Here is a 17242-nt window from a genome sequence, read left to right on the forward strand (position 1 = left end):
ATGTTCTTTGTTCTTAAAACATACCTGTTATTTTTACTCCTTCTTTTGTTTCTGCTGGTACACCAACACCAAACTCATTTTCTCCAGAGACTCGGAAGTAGTAAATTGCCCCTTCTTGTAAGTTGGTAACTTTGTAGGAGAGGCGGTTACAGTTGTTGGTCACAGAGACCCATGCTTTCTTACTGGCCTCACGTTTTTCTATGTGGTAATTCTTCACTGGTGCTCCACCATCGTTTTCCGGAACATCCCAGGATAACACTGCAGACTCTTTGGTTATATCATGTACAGTAATGCTGGCCGGAGGACCAGGAGAATCTAAAACTTTGACAACTAAAGTCAGTGAAGCAGCGTTCAAAATATTCTGAATTGTTAATGTGTATTTTCCAGAATCACTTCTGTTGGCATTTTCAATAGTAAGTGATGTGCGAGAGTCTGTGGAATCAATATAAGCTCTAGTGCGGAGGTCAGTGTCTGGCTTACTCCACGAGACACTAGGTACTGGTCTTCCTCGGAAAGGTACAGTCATGGTAAATGAGGAACCAGCCTTGACAATCAAGGTCTTCTTCATTTCACTGTCAAGTTCAAATACAGGTTCTTCTTCTCTTTCTTTTGCTATTTGGGGATCAGAGCTATCACTGGGATCACTAACACCAACCTTATTGATAGATCTTACTCTGAAAACATATTCAGCTCCTGTTGTTAGTCCACCTATGGTATATTCTGTGCCTCTTAAGTTCTGAATGGCAGTTTCCCATTCAGTCTCATCAGATTTTTTGTATTCTACAGTGTATCCAGTTACTGGGGCCCCACCATCAAACAGGGGCTTAACCCAGCTAATAGTTATATTTGTCTTGCCTGAGTCCACAATTCTGGGTTTGGATGGAGGAGATGGTAAGAACACTGGATCTTCTGCCCGAATTAAGGGAGAGGGTTCACTTGGAAGGCTCAGGCCAGCAGCATTTTCTGCATAAACCCGGTACTCATATTCACATCCTTCCCGAAGTCCAGTTGATTTCACTCTCAGATCATAAACTGGTTTTTTGTTTACACGCACCCATCGTAGGCTGTTTTTCTCTCGCCTTTCAATTATATATCCAGAGATTTCACTGCCTCCATCACTCTCAGGTCTTGACCAGCAAAGTGTCATGAACTCTTTGGTCACAGACGTAATCTCCAAAGATGTGGGTGGACTTGGAACTGTAAATGGATCTAGTGCCTTTACTGCCACACTCTCTAGGGGCTCACCAACACCATATTTATTAACGCCTGTTACTCTAAAGATGTATTCATTGCCTTTGAGTAACTTGGTTACTTTACAGGATGTTGTCCTTAATTCTCCTTCGCATATTGTCCATGCGAGGCGGCTTGTTTCACGTTTTTCTACAATGTAATAGTCAATGTCTGCGCCACCATTTTCTTGGGGCGGTCCCCAGGAAAGAGAGCATTTCTCAGCTGTGAGGCCAGTTATTTCAAGTGGTCCTGCTGGTGGGCCAGGCTTATCAAGTACCTTGCAATTAATTGCCATAGACCGAGTTCCTGCAACATTCTTTAGTGTTAGTACATACTGCCCAGTATCTCGTCTGACACAGTCTTTCACTGTTAATAGAGTATCATAGTCCGTTGAGACAATTTCTGTTCTTGCTCTTTCTTCAATTTCTACACCATCCTTGGCCCAGGAAATTACTGGCAGAGGTCGCCCTGCAATGTCTGCATGTATCTTAAGGACCTCTCCAGCTTTGACAACAATAACATCTCGGAACTTGACATCCATCATAATTCTTGGAGCCTCAACATCGTCTTTAACTGTAATAGGTCCAGTGGATTCAGATGGTTCACTAATGGAGTCAGCAGCATTCTTTGCAAAAACCCGGAATTCATAACGCTGATCTTCAGTAAGTTCAGTTACTTCAAAGTATGTTTCTTGTATGTTAGTAAAATTGCACTTCAGCCACCGGCCATCAGGTAGTTCTCTACGTTCGACAATGTATCCTGTGATCTTAGCTCCACCATCATAATGTGGTTTAGACCATTTAAGTGACACTGATTTTCTTGTGATATTTGTGACTTCAGGTTGTCCAGGAGGGTCACAAGGATCTCTTGCAGGGACTGGCTCACAAGACTTACTGCATTTACCAATTCCAGCAATATTCTCAGCATATACACGATACTCATACATCAGTCCTTCATCAAGGCCAGAGACTTTCATTTGAGTATCAGTGATGAGGATTTTATTTGCTTTTGACCAAAGAATACTGCTTCTCTCTTTATATTCAAGGTGATAGCCAATTACTTGACTTCCTCCATCATTTACTGGCACTTGCCAGGTTACAACCATGGTAGATTTTGTGGCATGTACAACTTTAGGAGTACCAGGAGGACCTGGGGGGCTGAATGGATACTCTGCAACAACAGGTGAAGATTCACTGTAGGAACTCTTGCCATAGCGGTTTTCTGCACAAACACGGAACTGATACTCACTTCCCGTTGTCAGACGAATTATTTTAATGGATGTTCTTGCAACTGCTTGTGAGACTGTGTGCCATGTTGTAGAAGTGGTTTCTCTCTTTTCAACGATGTAATTGCTAATTTGGCAGCCACCGTCATAGTCTGGAGGAGTCCAAGAAATTGTTACATTGTCACAGCTAACTTCATCAATATGTACAGGTCCTGGAGGTCCTGGTCTGTCAAGGACAATTACAGTAATAGGAACTGTTATGGATCCAGCACTGTTTGAAACACATAATTCATAAGTTCCAACATCTTCCCTTGAAGCTTCCTTAATAGATAGTGATGTTACAGTCTTTGAAGAAGAAACATTGACCCTTGTGGTTTCTTTAAGAATCTGACCATCTTTTTTCCAGCTTACAGTAGCTTGAGGTCTTCCTTTAAACGGAACATCAATCTTAAGTTGGTCTCTAGCCTTTACATTGAAAGTATTGAAAGGAAGCTCAACTGAGGGCTTTATTTCAATATCCCTTGCAATTACTGGCACTCCAAGTTGTCTTGGATCACTTCGTCCCTTTTCATTAACTGCAGCTACCCTGAAGGTATACTCTTCTCCAGCAGTTAGCCCAGATATAGTTGCTTCTAGAGTCTTGACTTGTGTGCAGGTGCTCCATTTTTCACTCCCTTTAGTCTGCATTTCAACTACATAACCAGTAATTTTGCTGCCACCATCACTTTCTGGTTTCTCCCACTTAATTGTAGCTGTGTTACGAGTCACATCGACAAGAGTTACTCTTCCAGGTGGGAGGGGTGGTTCAGAAACTTTAACAGGTTCAGCTGTTTCAGCTGGCAAACCAATCCCGTATTCATTGGAAGCCAAGACTCGGAAGTAATAAGAACATCCTTCTTGTAGATTTTCAATTTTAAAAGAATTCTTAGTGCAATTGTTTGTAACAGTAGCATATGCTTTTCTTGTAGTTTCCCGTTTTTCAACAATGTAGTTTGTAATCTTAGCCCCACCATCAATAAGTGGTGGTTCCCAAGACAACGTCACCGAGTCTTTCTTTACCTCTCTTACATTCAAATTCACAGGGGCACTGGGCGAGTCAAGAACTCTGACGTTAACAAAAGCTGTTTTGGAGCCACTGTTATTTTCTAGTGTCAGATTATACCGACCGCTATCAAATCTGGTAACGTTATCAATTACCAACATTGTGTACGAGCTGGTCACCTCAATCTGGGCCCTCTCAGTGAGAATGCCTTCAGCCTTTTCCCATTTAACTTCAGGCTCTGGTCGACCTTTGATTGTGACAAATAAGCGTAAAGTAGTACTTGCACGCAGAACGACCACCTTTCTGAGATCAGCATCAAGTTCTATTTCTGGTGGCTCTAGCCTCTCTTTAGCAACAACTGAGCCAGGTATAGTTGCAGGTTCACCTACACCTTCAGAATTGATGGCACAAATACGGAAGTTATATTCAATATTTTCTTTAAGCTTGGTCACTGTGAACTGCTTTCCTTGTAATCCTGTTGGTGGAGTGCAAATTGTCCATTCATCAGCCGCATCTTCTTTGACCTCAACAACATAGCCCTTGACAGGTGCACCACCATCATAAATTGGCTTATTCCATGCCAGGGAGACAGAAGATCTGGAAGTATCTGTTACTTTTGGATTACTTGGTGGACCTGGTGGATACAAAGCATCACATGCACGATAGAAAACAGATGGCTCACTAGGTTCACCCACACCAGCTGCATTTTCAGCAGCAACTCTGAACTCATAGGAATGACCTTCGGTAAGGCCAGTTACTCTGAGTCGGAGATCTGTTAGTGTTTTCTTGTTGCACTTGGTCCATCTAATACCTTCCTTATCTCGTTTTTCAAGAATGTAGCCCTCAATTTCAGCACCTCCGTCATCCACTGGGCGTGCCCATGTTACTACCATAGAGTCTTTGGTGATTGCTGAGGCTTCAGGTGGTGAAGGAGGACCTGGTGGTTTATAAGGATTACAGGCTATGACAGGCTCAGATTCCAAAGGCTCTCCAATTCCATATTTATTCACAGCCATGACACGGAAAATGTACTCATTACCAGGAAGAAGTTTAGTGACTTTGTAGTTAAGGGCCTGTACCTCAGTTGAAACCTGGGTCCAGGAGAGTCTGCTTGTTTCTCTCTTTTCAATGATGTAATGTGAAATACTAGCACCACCATCTTGTAAAGGTGGGTTCCATGCCAGGTAACATTTCTCAGCAGTCACTCCAGAAACTTTCAGAGGTCCTTCAGGGGGCCCTGGCCTGTCAAGTACCTTTACGGTAATTGGGATAGACTTTGTACCACCAACATTGCTGAGTTTCAGAATATATTGTCCTCCATCAGTACGTATGCAGTCTTTGACAACAAGAGTGGTTCTCTGAATAGTAGACTTAATTTCCATCCTAGCAGCTGTTTCTTCAAGCTCTCTTCCATCTTTTGACCAAACAATATCAGGTATAGGTTTGCCGCGGATATCAGCTTCAAGGACAAAAGTCTCTCCTGCATGAACAATGATTACATCTTTATATTTTGGATCCATCGAGGCATTTGGTGCATCAATTTCATCTCTTGCAGTGATGGCACCAGTGCTTTCAGAGGGTTCACTTAAGTTGCCAGCTGCATTTCTTGCAATTACTCTAAATTCATATCTTTGGTCTTCTACAAGTCCACTCACTGTAAATTCAGTTTCTAATACATTGGTAAAGCTGGCTTTCATCCAGCGGCCATCAGGTAGATCTTTCTTCTCTACAATATAACCTGTTATTTTGCTACCACCATCATAGGCAGGTTTCTTCCATTTCAGTGTGACATTGTTTCTTGTAATAACAATGGCTTCAGGGCGACCAGGTGGGTCACATGGATCACGAGCGACAAAGCATTCTGACACTTTGCTAGGCTTGCCAATGCCAACAATATTTTCAGCAGAAACTCTGAACTCATACTCAAGGCCTTCATCAAGCCCAGTTGTTTTGAATTTGGTGTCTTGAATGAGAGTCTTATTTAATTTGACCCATAAAATGCTGTTCTTTTCTTTCTGTTCAAGATGGTAGCCAATAACTTTGCTACCTCCATCATTAACTGGCTCATGCCACTGCACAACCATTTGATCTCTTGAAATGGATGTCACAAAAGGAGTTCCAGGTGGTCCAGGTTCTTTAAATGGATATTGTACAATAACCGGTTTAGAATCCAGAGGGGCACTTTTTCCATACCTGTTTTCTGCAAAAATTCTAAACTGGTATTCAGTGCCTGTTTTCAGTTTGGTTACTTTTATCGTTGTTCTTGCAACTGTTGCTGATACTATATGCCAAGTGGTGGTAGTTGTATCTCGCTTCTCTACAATGTAGTTGCTTATTTGGCAGCCACCAGTATAGGCTGGAGGTTCCCAAGATATGACCACAAAGTCTGCACTAACTTCATCAAACCTAACTGGTCCAACTGGAGGTCCAGGCTTTTCCAAAACAATAATGCTGAGATTTTCTGTTGCTGTACCTGCACTATTTGTTGCTGTTATAGTATATTTTCCAAAGTCATCTTTGTTACTCTCTTTAATGTGCAAAATAGTTGAAGCAGCTGTTTCCTCAACATTTACTCTTGTTGTCTGTTTAAGAGGTTCACCATCTTTGACCCATGAAATTGTAGGTCTTGGTCGGCCGATAACTGGAATTTCAATTTTAAGATCTTCCCCAGCTTGGACACTGTATGTGTTAAATGGTAACTTAAAACTAGGCTGTATAGTCAAGTCCTTGGCTATCACAGGAACACCAAGCACTCTTGGATCGCTTTTTCCTTTCTCATTGTAAGCCTTGACACGGAACTGATATTCTTGTCCAGAGCTCAAACTAGTAACAACTGCGTTACAGACTTTGGATTCAGCCACAACACTCCATTTTTCTGTTCCTTTAGGCTGCATTTCAACAACATACCCCAAGACTCTGCTACCACCGTCATGTTCAGGTTTCTCCCACATCAACGAGGCACTGGTCTGGGACACATCAGTGAGTGTAACTTTTCCTGGTGGGGAAGGAGGTTCAGCAGCTTTCACAGCATCAACAGTTTCCACTGGAACACCAACTCCAAATTCATTTTCAGCCATAACTCTAAAGTAATAAATGGCTCCTTCTGTAAGATTCTCAACTTTAAAGCTTGTTTTACCGCATTTATTACTCACATTAGCATATGCTTTTCTGGTTGACTCACGTTTGTCAATAACATAGTTCTTGACCTTTGAACCCCCATCAATGACGGGTGGCTCCCATACCAGAAGGACAGAATCTTTTTTCACTTCTTTGACTGTCAAATTCTGTGGTGGTCCTGGGGTGTCAAGAACTTTCACAGTTACAAAAGCAGATTTAGATCCGCTGCTGTTTTCCAGCTTGAGAATGTATTTTCCAGCATCATTTCTATCACAGTTATCTATTGATAGTTGGGTATAGTTTACTCCCTTTTCAATTTGGACCTTATCTGTGAATTCACCTTCCTCTCGAGACCAGGTGATTTCGGGTGTTGGGCGACCTTTGAATGGAATGTGAATTCTGGCAGATCCACCAGCTCTTACAACGATTCCTTTCCTTAATTCAGAGTCAAGGTCAAGTTCAGGTGCTTCAAGTTTATCTTCTGGCTTCACAGTACCAGGAACTGATGTGGCCTCACCTAAACCAACTTTATTGAGGGCACAGATGCGTATTTTATACTCTTGGTGCTCAATGAGTTTTGCAATTTCAAATCGAGTGACTCTCAGGCCAGTCTGTGGAGTAACTATTTGCCATTCTTCTTCATCTGCTTTACAGATTTCTACTACATATCCTAGGATCTCACTGCCACCATCATAGATGGGCTTACCCCAGGCAAGTGTAATTGAATTTTTAGTGGTGTCTACAATGTGTGCATTTGTGGGTGGGCCAGGTTTGAACACAGGATCGCAAGCCTTGTAATAAACTGTAGCTGGACTTGGTTCTCCAACTCCAGCAGCATTTTCTGCAGAGACTCTGAATTCGTACTCGTGATCTTCTGTTAATCCCGTTACTCTTAGACGCAAATCTGTAATGCGCCGTTTGTTACATTTTATCCACCTAATGCCACTTCTGTCTCTTTTCTCTACAATGTAACCAATAATCTCACTTCCACCATCACTATCTGGACGGTTCCAACAGACGGTCATGGAATCCTTGGCAATGTTTGTGACTTCCAAGCTTTTCGGTGGTCCAGGAAGCACAAATGGATTTTTCATTAGTACTGGTGCAGATTCCAAAGGCTCTCCAACACCGTATTTGTTGACAGCCATTATACGGAAAACATATTCATTCCCTTCTAGGAGTTTGGTAACTTTCAGAGAATTGGTCACAACTTCCGAAGCAACAACAGTCCAGGCAAGTCGACTTGTTTCTCTCTTTTCAACAACATAGTGAGAAATGTCACTGCCACCATCTTGAAGTGGTGGAGACCATGTTAAAGAGCATTTTTCAGAAGTGACTCCAGTAACCTGGACTGGCCCTTCTGGAGGTCCTGGTCTATCTAATACTTTCACATTTACTGGGAATGACTTAGAACCTGCAACATTGGAAGCTCTTAAAATATACTGTCCACCATCAATTCTAATGGCATCCTTTATAATAAGTAAAGCCTTGAAATCTGTGTTCTTTATTTCACATCTGGCAGATTCTTCAACTTCCTTATCTCCTCGTAACCACTCAATGGTAGGTAGGGGCTTTCCATGGACGTCAGCCTCAAGCCTGAATGTTTCTCCAGCATTTACCACAATCGTGTCTCTGAATTTTGGATCCATTGAAATTCTTGGGAGTTCAACCTCATCCTTGGCAGTTATTGGTCCAGTACTGTCAGAAGGTTTACTTATTGCCCCAGCGGCATTCTTTGCAATGACTCTGAACTCATATCTTTGATCTTCAGTAAGACCTGACACAGTAAATTGAGTTTCAATGACATTTGTGAAGCTGGCTTTCATCCAGCGACCCTCCGGCAAATCACGTTTCTCTACAATGTAACCTGTAATCATACTTCCACCATCATATGCAGGTTTGGTCCATTGTAAAGTGATTTCATTTCTTTTAACCATTATTGCTTCTGGGGTTCCTGGTGGGTCACAGGGATCTCTGGCTACATAGCATTCAGAATTCTTGCTTGCTTTGCCTACTCCAACAATATTTTCAGCATAAACTCTGAATTCATATTCAATGCCCTCTTCCAGATTGAGTGCTTTAAACTGGGTGTCATGAATAATAGTTTTGTTGACTTTTGTCCATAAAATACTATTTCTTTCCTTTCTCTCAAGGTGGTAACCTATGACTGGGCTCCCACCATTATTGATTGGTTCATGCCACTGAATGACCATGGAGTCTTTGGAAATGGCTGTGGCAAATGGTGTGCCCGGGGGGCCTGGTTCTTTGTAGGGATATTGAGCTACAATTGGATCAGACTCCAAGGCAAAGCTTTGTCCATATCTGTTTTCAGCAAAGATTCTGAATTGGTATTCTGTACCAGTTTTCAGTTTGGTCACTTTGAGTGTGGTTCTGGCAACAGTAGCAGAAACTGTATCCCATACTGTGGTGGTTGTATCTCTTTTCTGAACAATGTAGTTGGTGATCTGGCAGCCCCCTGTATATACTGGGGGATTCCAAGATAGTGTAATACTTTCAGCACTGACTTCATCAAATTTAACAGGTCCTTTTGGAGGATCAGGTTTATCTAGAGTTGTAATTTCAATGGATGCTGTTTTCTGACCCACAATATTAGCAACTGTGATTCCATAATGTCCACCATCATCCTTATGAGTTTCTTTAATACTGAGTATAGTGAGGTCAGGTGAGTCCGTGACATTGACTCTTGTAGTCTGCTTCAGTGGAAGATCATCTTTAGTCCAGGTAATGGTTGGCTTAGGACGTCCAGCAATTGGCACTTCTATTTTCAAGTCTTGGCCAACCTGTACACTGTAATTGTTGAATGCAGGTCTTACATCTGGCTCAATGACCAGATCTTTGGCAACTATTGGAACTGCAAGGGACCTAGGATCACTTCTTCCCTTTTCATTTACAGCAACAACTCTGAAGAGATATTCTTCTCCCTGAGTTAGGTTAGTAATCACTGCTTCAAGGGACTTGACACGAGCACACTCTGACCATTTCTCACTGTGTTTAGCTTGCATTTCCACAATATACTGAATGATTTTGCTGCCACCATCATGTTCAGGCTTTGTCCAACTCAAAGAAACACTGTTTCTGGTGACATCATCCACAGTTATTTTTCCTGGAGGTTGTGGGACTTCTGCAACCTTAATTGGATCAGTAGTGTGGGCAGGAAGGCCAATACCATACTCGTTCTCAGCTGTGACTCTAAAGTAGTAACTGCATCCTTCTTGGAGTTGATCAATCTTCCAAGAATTCTTATGGCAATTTGTTACAACTGCAGCATATGATTTTCTTGTGGCTTCACGTTTCTCAACAATGTAATTTTTAATTTTGGATCCTCCATCCAAAAGAGGAGGTTCCCAGGTAATAGATACTGAGTCTTTAGTGATTTCTGTGACTTTCAGATTAACAGGTGGACTTGGTGTATCCAGGACTCTCACAGTAACAAAGGCAGACTTTGTTCCACTGCTGTTTTCTAACGTGAGAGTATATTTTCCACTATCGTATCGGTTGACGTTGTCAAGAACAAGAGAGGTGAAACTGCTAGTGACATCAATTATAGCTGCATCTCGGATTTCACCATCCATCTTCCCCCATTTAACTTCTGGTGTGGGACGACCTTTAATAGGAACAAATAGCCTTAAGGAGCCACCTGCCCTTATATTTATAATTTTCCTTAGTTCTAGGTCAAGCTCAATGTCTGGGGCTTCCAATTTTTCTTCAACTATAACAGGTCCAGGGACATCAGCATGTTCTCCAACTCCAGCTTTATTAATAGCACAGATACGGAAGTTGTATTCATGCTTTTCCAACAGCTTTTCTACTTCTATATTTGTTTTATTGATTCCAGTTGGTGGAGTGCACATTGTCCATTCACCAACACTCACATCACATTTTTCAACAATGTATCCTTGGATTTCACAGCCACCATCATATATTGGTTTGCTCCAAGAAAGGAAGACAGAAGATCTGGTAACATCCACAACTTTGGGATTGTTTGGAGGTCCTGGTTTATAAATAGGATCACAAGCCTTTTGGTAAGCAGAAGGTGGGCTTGGTTCACTAAGTCCAGCAGCATTCTCAGCTGAGACTCTGAATTCATAATCGTGATTTTCTATGAGTCCAGTTACTCTCAGGCGCAATTCTCCAATCAGGCGTTTGTGGCACCTTGTCCATCTAATGCCCTCCTTATCCCGTTTTTCAAGAACATATCCAAGAATCTCACTGCCACCATCAGATGCTGGTCTTTCCCATACAACAGTCATTGAGTCCTTGGTCACTGTTGTGATTTCTGGGGCCTTTGGCGCATCTGGCACTACAAACGGATTCTTGGCAATTACTGGTTCAGATTCAAGAGGTTCGCCAACACCGTATTTGTTTACAGCCATTATACGGAAAACATATTCGTTGCCTTCAAGAAGCTTAGTAACCTTATGGCTGAGAGTTTGCACATTGGCATCAACCAGGGTCCAAACTAAGCGGCTGGTTTCTCTCCTTTCCACAATATAATTTATGATGTCACTCCCACCATCCTGTAGCGGGGGTTTCCAAGCTAGTGTGCATTTTTCTGCTGTCACTCCTGATACAACAACAGGTCCTTCAGGTGGCCCTGGTCTATCAAGAACTTTGACGTTTACAGTAACTGACCTCTCCCCTGCGACATTTTTGGCCTTTAGTATATAATTTCCACTGTCAACGCGTACTGCGTCCTTTACGCTGAGACTGGTGGCAAAGTCCGTGCTCTTTATTTCTAATCGGGCTGTATCTGAAAGCTCCTGATCGCCTTTTACCCACTGAATGGTTGGTATCGGTTTGCCATAAATATCTGCATCAACCCTGAATGACTCGCCAGCATGAACCACAATCGTGTCTTTGTATTTTGGATCCATACTTATCCGTGGTGGCTCTACCTCATCCCTTGCTGTTATTGCTCCTGTGCTTTCTGAAGGCTCACTGAGCACTCCTGCAGCATTTCGAGCTATGACCCGGAACTCATATCTATGATCTTCAACTAGGCCAGTTACTTCAAACTGAGTGTCAATGACATTTGTAAAACTGGCCTTCATCCAACGACCCTCAGGCAATTCTTTCTTCTCAACAATATAACCAGTGATCTTGCTTCCACCATCATAAGTGGGTTTCTTCCACTGTAGAGTCACAGAATTTCGCGTGACAATAATTGCCTCTGGCCGTCCTGGTGGGTCGCATGGGTCACGAGCTACATAGCATTCTGACACCTTGCTTGGCTTGCCGATGCCCACGATGTTCTCTGCGGAGACTCTAAATTCATATTCAATGCCTTCATCGAGGCCAGTTGTTTTAAACTTGGTTTGAGGAATAGGTGTTTTATTCAACTTCACCCAGAGGATACTATTTCTTTCCTTGCGTTCTAGATGATAGCCGATGACTTTGCTACCTCCATCACTGACTGGCTCATTCCATTGTACTTCCATGCTGTCCTTGGAGGAGAGTGTTACAAATGGTGTGCCTGGTGGACCAGGAACTTTGAATGGATACTGGGCTACAACAGGCTCTGAATTGAGGTAGGTACTCTTTCCATATCTGTTTTCAGCTGCAATCCTAAACTGATATTCACATCCAGTCTTTAATCTGCAAGCCTTTATTGTTGTCCTTGCAACAGTAGCTGACACAATTTGCCAGGTGGTTGTGGAAGTGTCCCGTTTTTCTACAATGTAATTATTGATAGAACTCCCACCATCATACTTAGGTGGGCCCCAGGAAAGAGTAATACTATCAGCTGTCACTTCATCCATTTTAACTGGTCCAGTTGGAGGCCCTGGTTTGTCAAGAACAATAATATTAAGGGTTTCAGTAGCTTCACCAGCCGAGTTTGTCAATTTAACTGTGTAATGTCCAACATCTTCTCGGCAGGCTTCCTTTATTGTCAGTAGTGAATTATTTTCCGTGCTCTCTGCATTTACTCTAGTTGTCTGCTTCAGTGGTACATCATCTTTATGCCACATAACAGCAGGTGTAGGGCGTCCAATGAATGGAACATCAACTTTTAGGTCTTCACCTGCCAGTACAGTGAAAGTATTGAACAGGAGTTTGAAGGCCGGTGGGATGACAAGATCTTTGGCAATCACTGGCACACTCAGTTGTCTAGGATCACTGATACCCTTTTCATTCTGAGCTGAAACACGGAAAGAGTATTCTTCACCCTGAATTAATCCAGTTATAGTGGCTTCGGTGACTTTGACTGTGGCACATGTGGCCCATTTGTCACTACCTTTGCTCTGCATCTCAACAATGTAGCCTAGAATTCGGCTGCCTCCATCATGCTCTGGTTTTTCCCAAGAGAGTGACACGCTATTTCTGGTGACATCCATCAAAGTTATTTTTCCTGGAGGAAGGGGTCGTTCTGATGCTTTCACAGATTCTGCAGTTTCAGCAGGCAGCCCGATGCCATATTCATTTTCAGCAAGAACCCTGAAATAGTAACTACACCCTTCTTGAAGCTGGTCTACCTTCCAGGAAGTCTTGTGGCAATTTGTTGCAACAGTTGAATATGCTTTTCTTGTTGATTCCCTCTTTTCAACAATATAGTTCTTTATTTTTGAACCACCATCAAGGAGGGGAGGCTCCCATGTCAATGTGACAGATGTCTTAGTGACCTCCTTTACCTTAAGATCCTGTGGAGGGCCTGGTGTATCTAGTACTCTAACATTGACAAATGCAGACTTGCTGCCTGAGCTGTTTTCTATAGTTAGTATGTATTTGCCACTGTCGAATCTGTTTACATTTCCAACAATGAGCAGGGTGTAAGAGCTTGTGGATTCAATGCTAGCTTTATCTAAAGATTCTCCATGTTCCCGGGTCCACTTCACCTCAGGTGCAGGCCTTCCTTTGATTGGAACAAAAAGTCTCAGGGTACAACAAGCCCTTATCGTAACAACTTTGCGCAGGTCAGCATCCAGCTCAATCTCTGGAGGTAGCATCCTATCTTCAGCCTTTGGAGTTCCAGGAACAAGTGCAGGTTCTCCCATTCCTTCAGAATTCATGGCATAGATTCGGATTTTATATTCCTGATTCTCTTTGAGGTTGGTGATGGTGTAAGAAGTTGCCTTGAGCCCAGCTGGTGGAGTGACAATCTGCCATTCATCTTCCTCTGGCAGGGCAATCTCAACAATATACCCAGTGATTTCTGAGCCACCATCATAGATTGGTTTATTCCAAGCAATTGAAATGGATGATCTGCTTGTATCTAGAACACGTGGGTTACCTGGTGGGCCGGGCTTAAACACAGCATCACAAGCTTTATAAAATGGACTGGCAGGACTTGGTGCACTAATTCCAGCAGCATTTTCAGCCATAATCCTGAACTCATATTCGTGTCCTTCTGTCAGTCCAGACACTTTATATCTTAAATCTGTAAGAGTTTTTTTGTTGCATTTAACCCAGCGTTGCCCAGCTTTATCATGTCGTTCTACAATATAATTGATGATTTCACTTCCACCATCAGAGTCAGGATGTCCCCAGCAGACAACCATTGAATCTTTAGTAATAGCTGTAACTTCAGGGTTTTTGGGTGGATCAGGGGGTCCATAAGGGTTTACTGCAAGCACAGGCTCTGATTCCAGTGGTTCTCCTACTCCATATTTATTTACAGCCATGACGCGGAATATGTATTCATTGCCTTTCAAAAGTTTAGTGACCTTTAGTTTGGTCACTTGGACTTCGGAGGCTACATTCGTCCACGCCAATCTGCTGGTTTCACGTTTCTGAACTATGTAATGATCAATTTTGGCACCTCCATCATCCAGTGGAGGCAGCCATGACAACACACATTTTTCTGATGTCACTTCGGATACAGTTAAAGGTCTTTCAGGTGGGCCTGGTCTATCAAGAACTTTGACATTGAAAATATGCTTAGCAAAACCACCAGGATTAGTTGCTGTAAGAGTATAGGCACCACTGTCTCTTCTTGATGAATCCTTGTTTACCAGATTAGTTGAGAAATCCGCAATTCTTATTTCTAACTTTGCTGTGCCTTCAAGCTCCTTTCCATCTTTGGTCCATTCCATTGTTGGAGGTGGGCGACCTGAGACATCAGCTTCTAGCTTGAATGTTTCACCTGCTTTTAATATAACTGTGTCTTTAAATTTAACATCCACCATTATCCTTGGTGCTTCCACATCATCCCTGCACGTGATAGCATCTGATGGCTCAGATGGTGGACTAATAGCACCAGCAGCATTTTTAGCAATGACACGGAATTCATAGGCAGCATCTTCTGTTAGGCCGCTGACTGTAAATTCATTCTCCAAAATGTTGCTGAAGTTGGCTTTCAGCCACCGTCCATTGGGAAGGTCTCTCTTTTCAACTATATAACTAGTAATTTTAAAGCCTCCAGTATATTCAGGCTTAGCCCACTTAAGTGTCACTGTGTGTCTAGTAATATTTAGAGGAACTGGTTTCCCAGGTGGGTCAATGGGATCTAAAGCAAGCATGGGTTCAGATGGCTTGCTTGGCTTGCTTTTTCCTGCCATGTTTTCTGCGATCACTCGGAATTCATAAGCAATACCATCTGTAAGTCCACTTGATTTGAAAATGTTGCCTGGTACTAATGCTTTGCTCACAGTCTGCCAGAGAATACCATTTCGTTCTTTTCTTTCAATATGATATCCTAAAATAGGGCTTCCACCATCAGTAAGAGGTTCATGCCAGCTAATTGTTATTGAATCCTTGGTAACCGCCGTCACCTGAGGGGTCCCAGGAGGCCCAGGAACCTTAAATGGATAGCTGGCAACTACAGATGCTGAGGTGATTGGTGGTCCAACTCCATATCTATTTTGAGCTTTTACCCGGAATTGATACTCCACTCCAGTAGTAAGGCGAGTGGCTTTATAGGTAGTGCGTATAACGGTGGTGGCTAACTCAACCCACGTAGTACTGTCAGTCTGTCGCATTTCTACAATATAGTTGCTTATTGGTACACCTCCATCGTTCTCAGGTGGGTCCCAAGAGAAGGTTACAAAATCAGATGAAACTTCATCAAATTTGATTGGTCCAGTAGGTGGCCCTGGGATATCATGGACTTGAATGGTGATGGTATCACCAACCTCTCCTACAATGTTTCTTGCTGTTAATGGATAGGGTCCACTATCACTTCTTACACACTCATTGATATTTAAGATGGTTGAAGTTGCTGTATTTTCAACATTAACTCTCTGTGTCTGTTTAAGAATTTGGTCTCCTTTTTTCCACGTAACTGTGGGCTTTGGTCGACCAAGCACTGGAATTTCAACTTTGATGTTGTCACCGGCTCTGGCAATGACTAATTTCTGATAAATGCCACGGAGATCCAATTCTGGAAGCGATGTCTGTTCCTTAACAATGACAGGTCTGCTTTCTCTAGGCGCACTTCTTCCTGCACTGTTCACTGCCATCACTTGGAAGGTGTATTCTTCCCCTTCGGTTAGATTCTTCACAACACATTCTAACCCTTTCACAGTTGTGATATGGGTCCATTGGTCAGAGCCTTTTCTTTGGGCTTCAATCACATAGCCAGTGATCTTACTGCCACCGTCATGCTTTGGTTTAGGCCATGCTAGGCTGACTGTGCTCTTAGTTATGTCCATAATGTTAAGACTGTCAGGTGGTGATGGTGCTTCGGAGGCTTTTACAGGTTCTGTTGTTTCTGCTGGCTCACCAATTCCATATTCATTTTCTGCCATCACTCTGAAGAAGTATTCACATCCTTCAGTCAAGCCAGTAACTTTATATGTGCATTTATGGCACTTAGTGGTGGCTGTGGAGTAAGATTTCCGTGTTGCTTCTCGTTTTTCCACAATATAGTTTGTTATACGTGAGCCCCCATCTATCAGAGGGAGGTCCCAGTGGAGGGTGACACTGTCCTTTGTGATGTCCGTAGGCCTTAGGTTAAGGACAGGTCCTGGGGTATCCAAGACTCTGACATTAACGAAGCCACTTTTCTTCCCAGCAGGGTTTTCAATGGTCATGACAAATTTACCAGTGTCGTATCTGTTACATTCTGGTATAATCAAAAGAGTAAATGATTCCGTGTTCTCAATGTTAGCTCGGTTTTTAAGGTTGATACCGTCTTTGGTCCATGTCACTTCAGGAGCAGGACGACCTTTAATTGGGACGAATATTCTAATGCTAAGTCCTGCTCTAACAACAAGTGTTCTTCGAAGCTCAGCATCTAGTTCAAAATCAGGAGCCATTTCCCGTTCTACAATTTCAACATCTGGAATCACTGCTGGCTCCCCAATACCTGCATCATTGATGGCTCTGATTCTAAAATTGTATTTTTCTTTAGTCTGAAGATCAGAGACAACAAATTGAGTGATTCGGAGAGCAGTTCCTGTTGTGTCTTTTATCCAGGCCTCATCTCCTACTTTTTGATGCTCTACAACATAACCAGTGATTTCAAGTCCTCCATCATAATGAGGCTTGCCCCAGGCCAAAGAAGCAGATTTCTTGGTAGTATCAGTGATGTGTGGATTTGAAGGTGGGCCTGGGGGATCTGAAATAGAAACAAAGACACAAAAATGTATATTAAGAGTTTAGCTTTTGGATAACTTCTATGAAATATTGGTACTCCCACATGAGTGATGTTGAAAAAAATAAATACTAAC

The 17242-nt window shown here is 42.6% G+C and overlaps 1 protein-coding gene across 49 annotated transcripts in view; it reads right to left on the bottom strand.

Annotated features, from left to right (window-relative positions):
* TTN (titin) overlaps window positions 1–17242 on the bottom strand; it is a 277493-nt gene that overhangs the window by 33448 nt on the left and 226803 nt on the right. For all 49 annotated transcript variants that reach the window (XM_086719030.1, XM_086719018.1, XM_086719009.1 and 46 more), the window contains one exon: window positions 25–17130. In XM_086719030.1, coding sequence (XP_086575156.1) covers window positions 25–17130 — 17106 coding nt within the window. The remainder of the gene's footprint in view (window positions 1–24; window positions 17131–17242) is intronic.

The sequence above is a fragment of the Puma concolor genome, chromosome C1 (genome assembly GCF_028749965.1).
Source record: "Puma concolor isolate L17-30 chromosome C1, mPumCon1.1.hap2, whole genome shotgun sequence".
Lineage (NCBI taxonomy): Eukaryota > Metazoa > Chordata > Mammalia > Carnivora > Felidae > Puma > Puma concolor.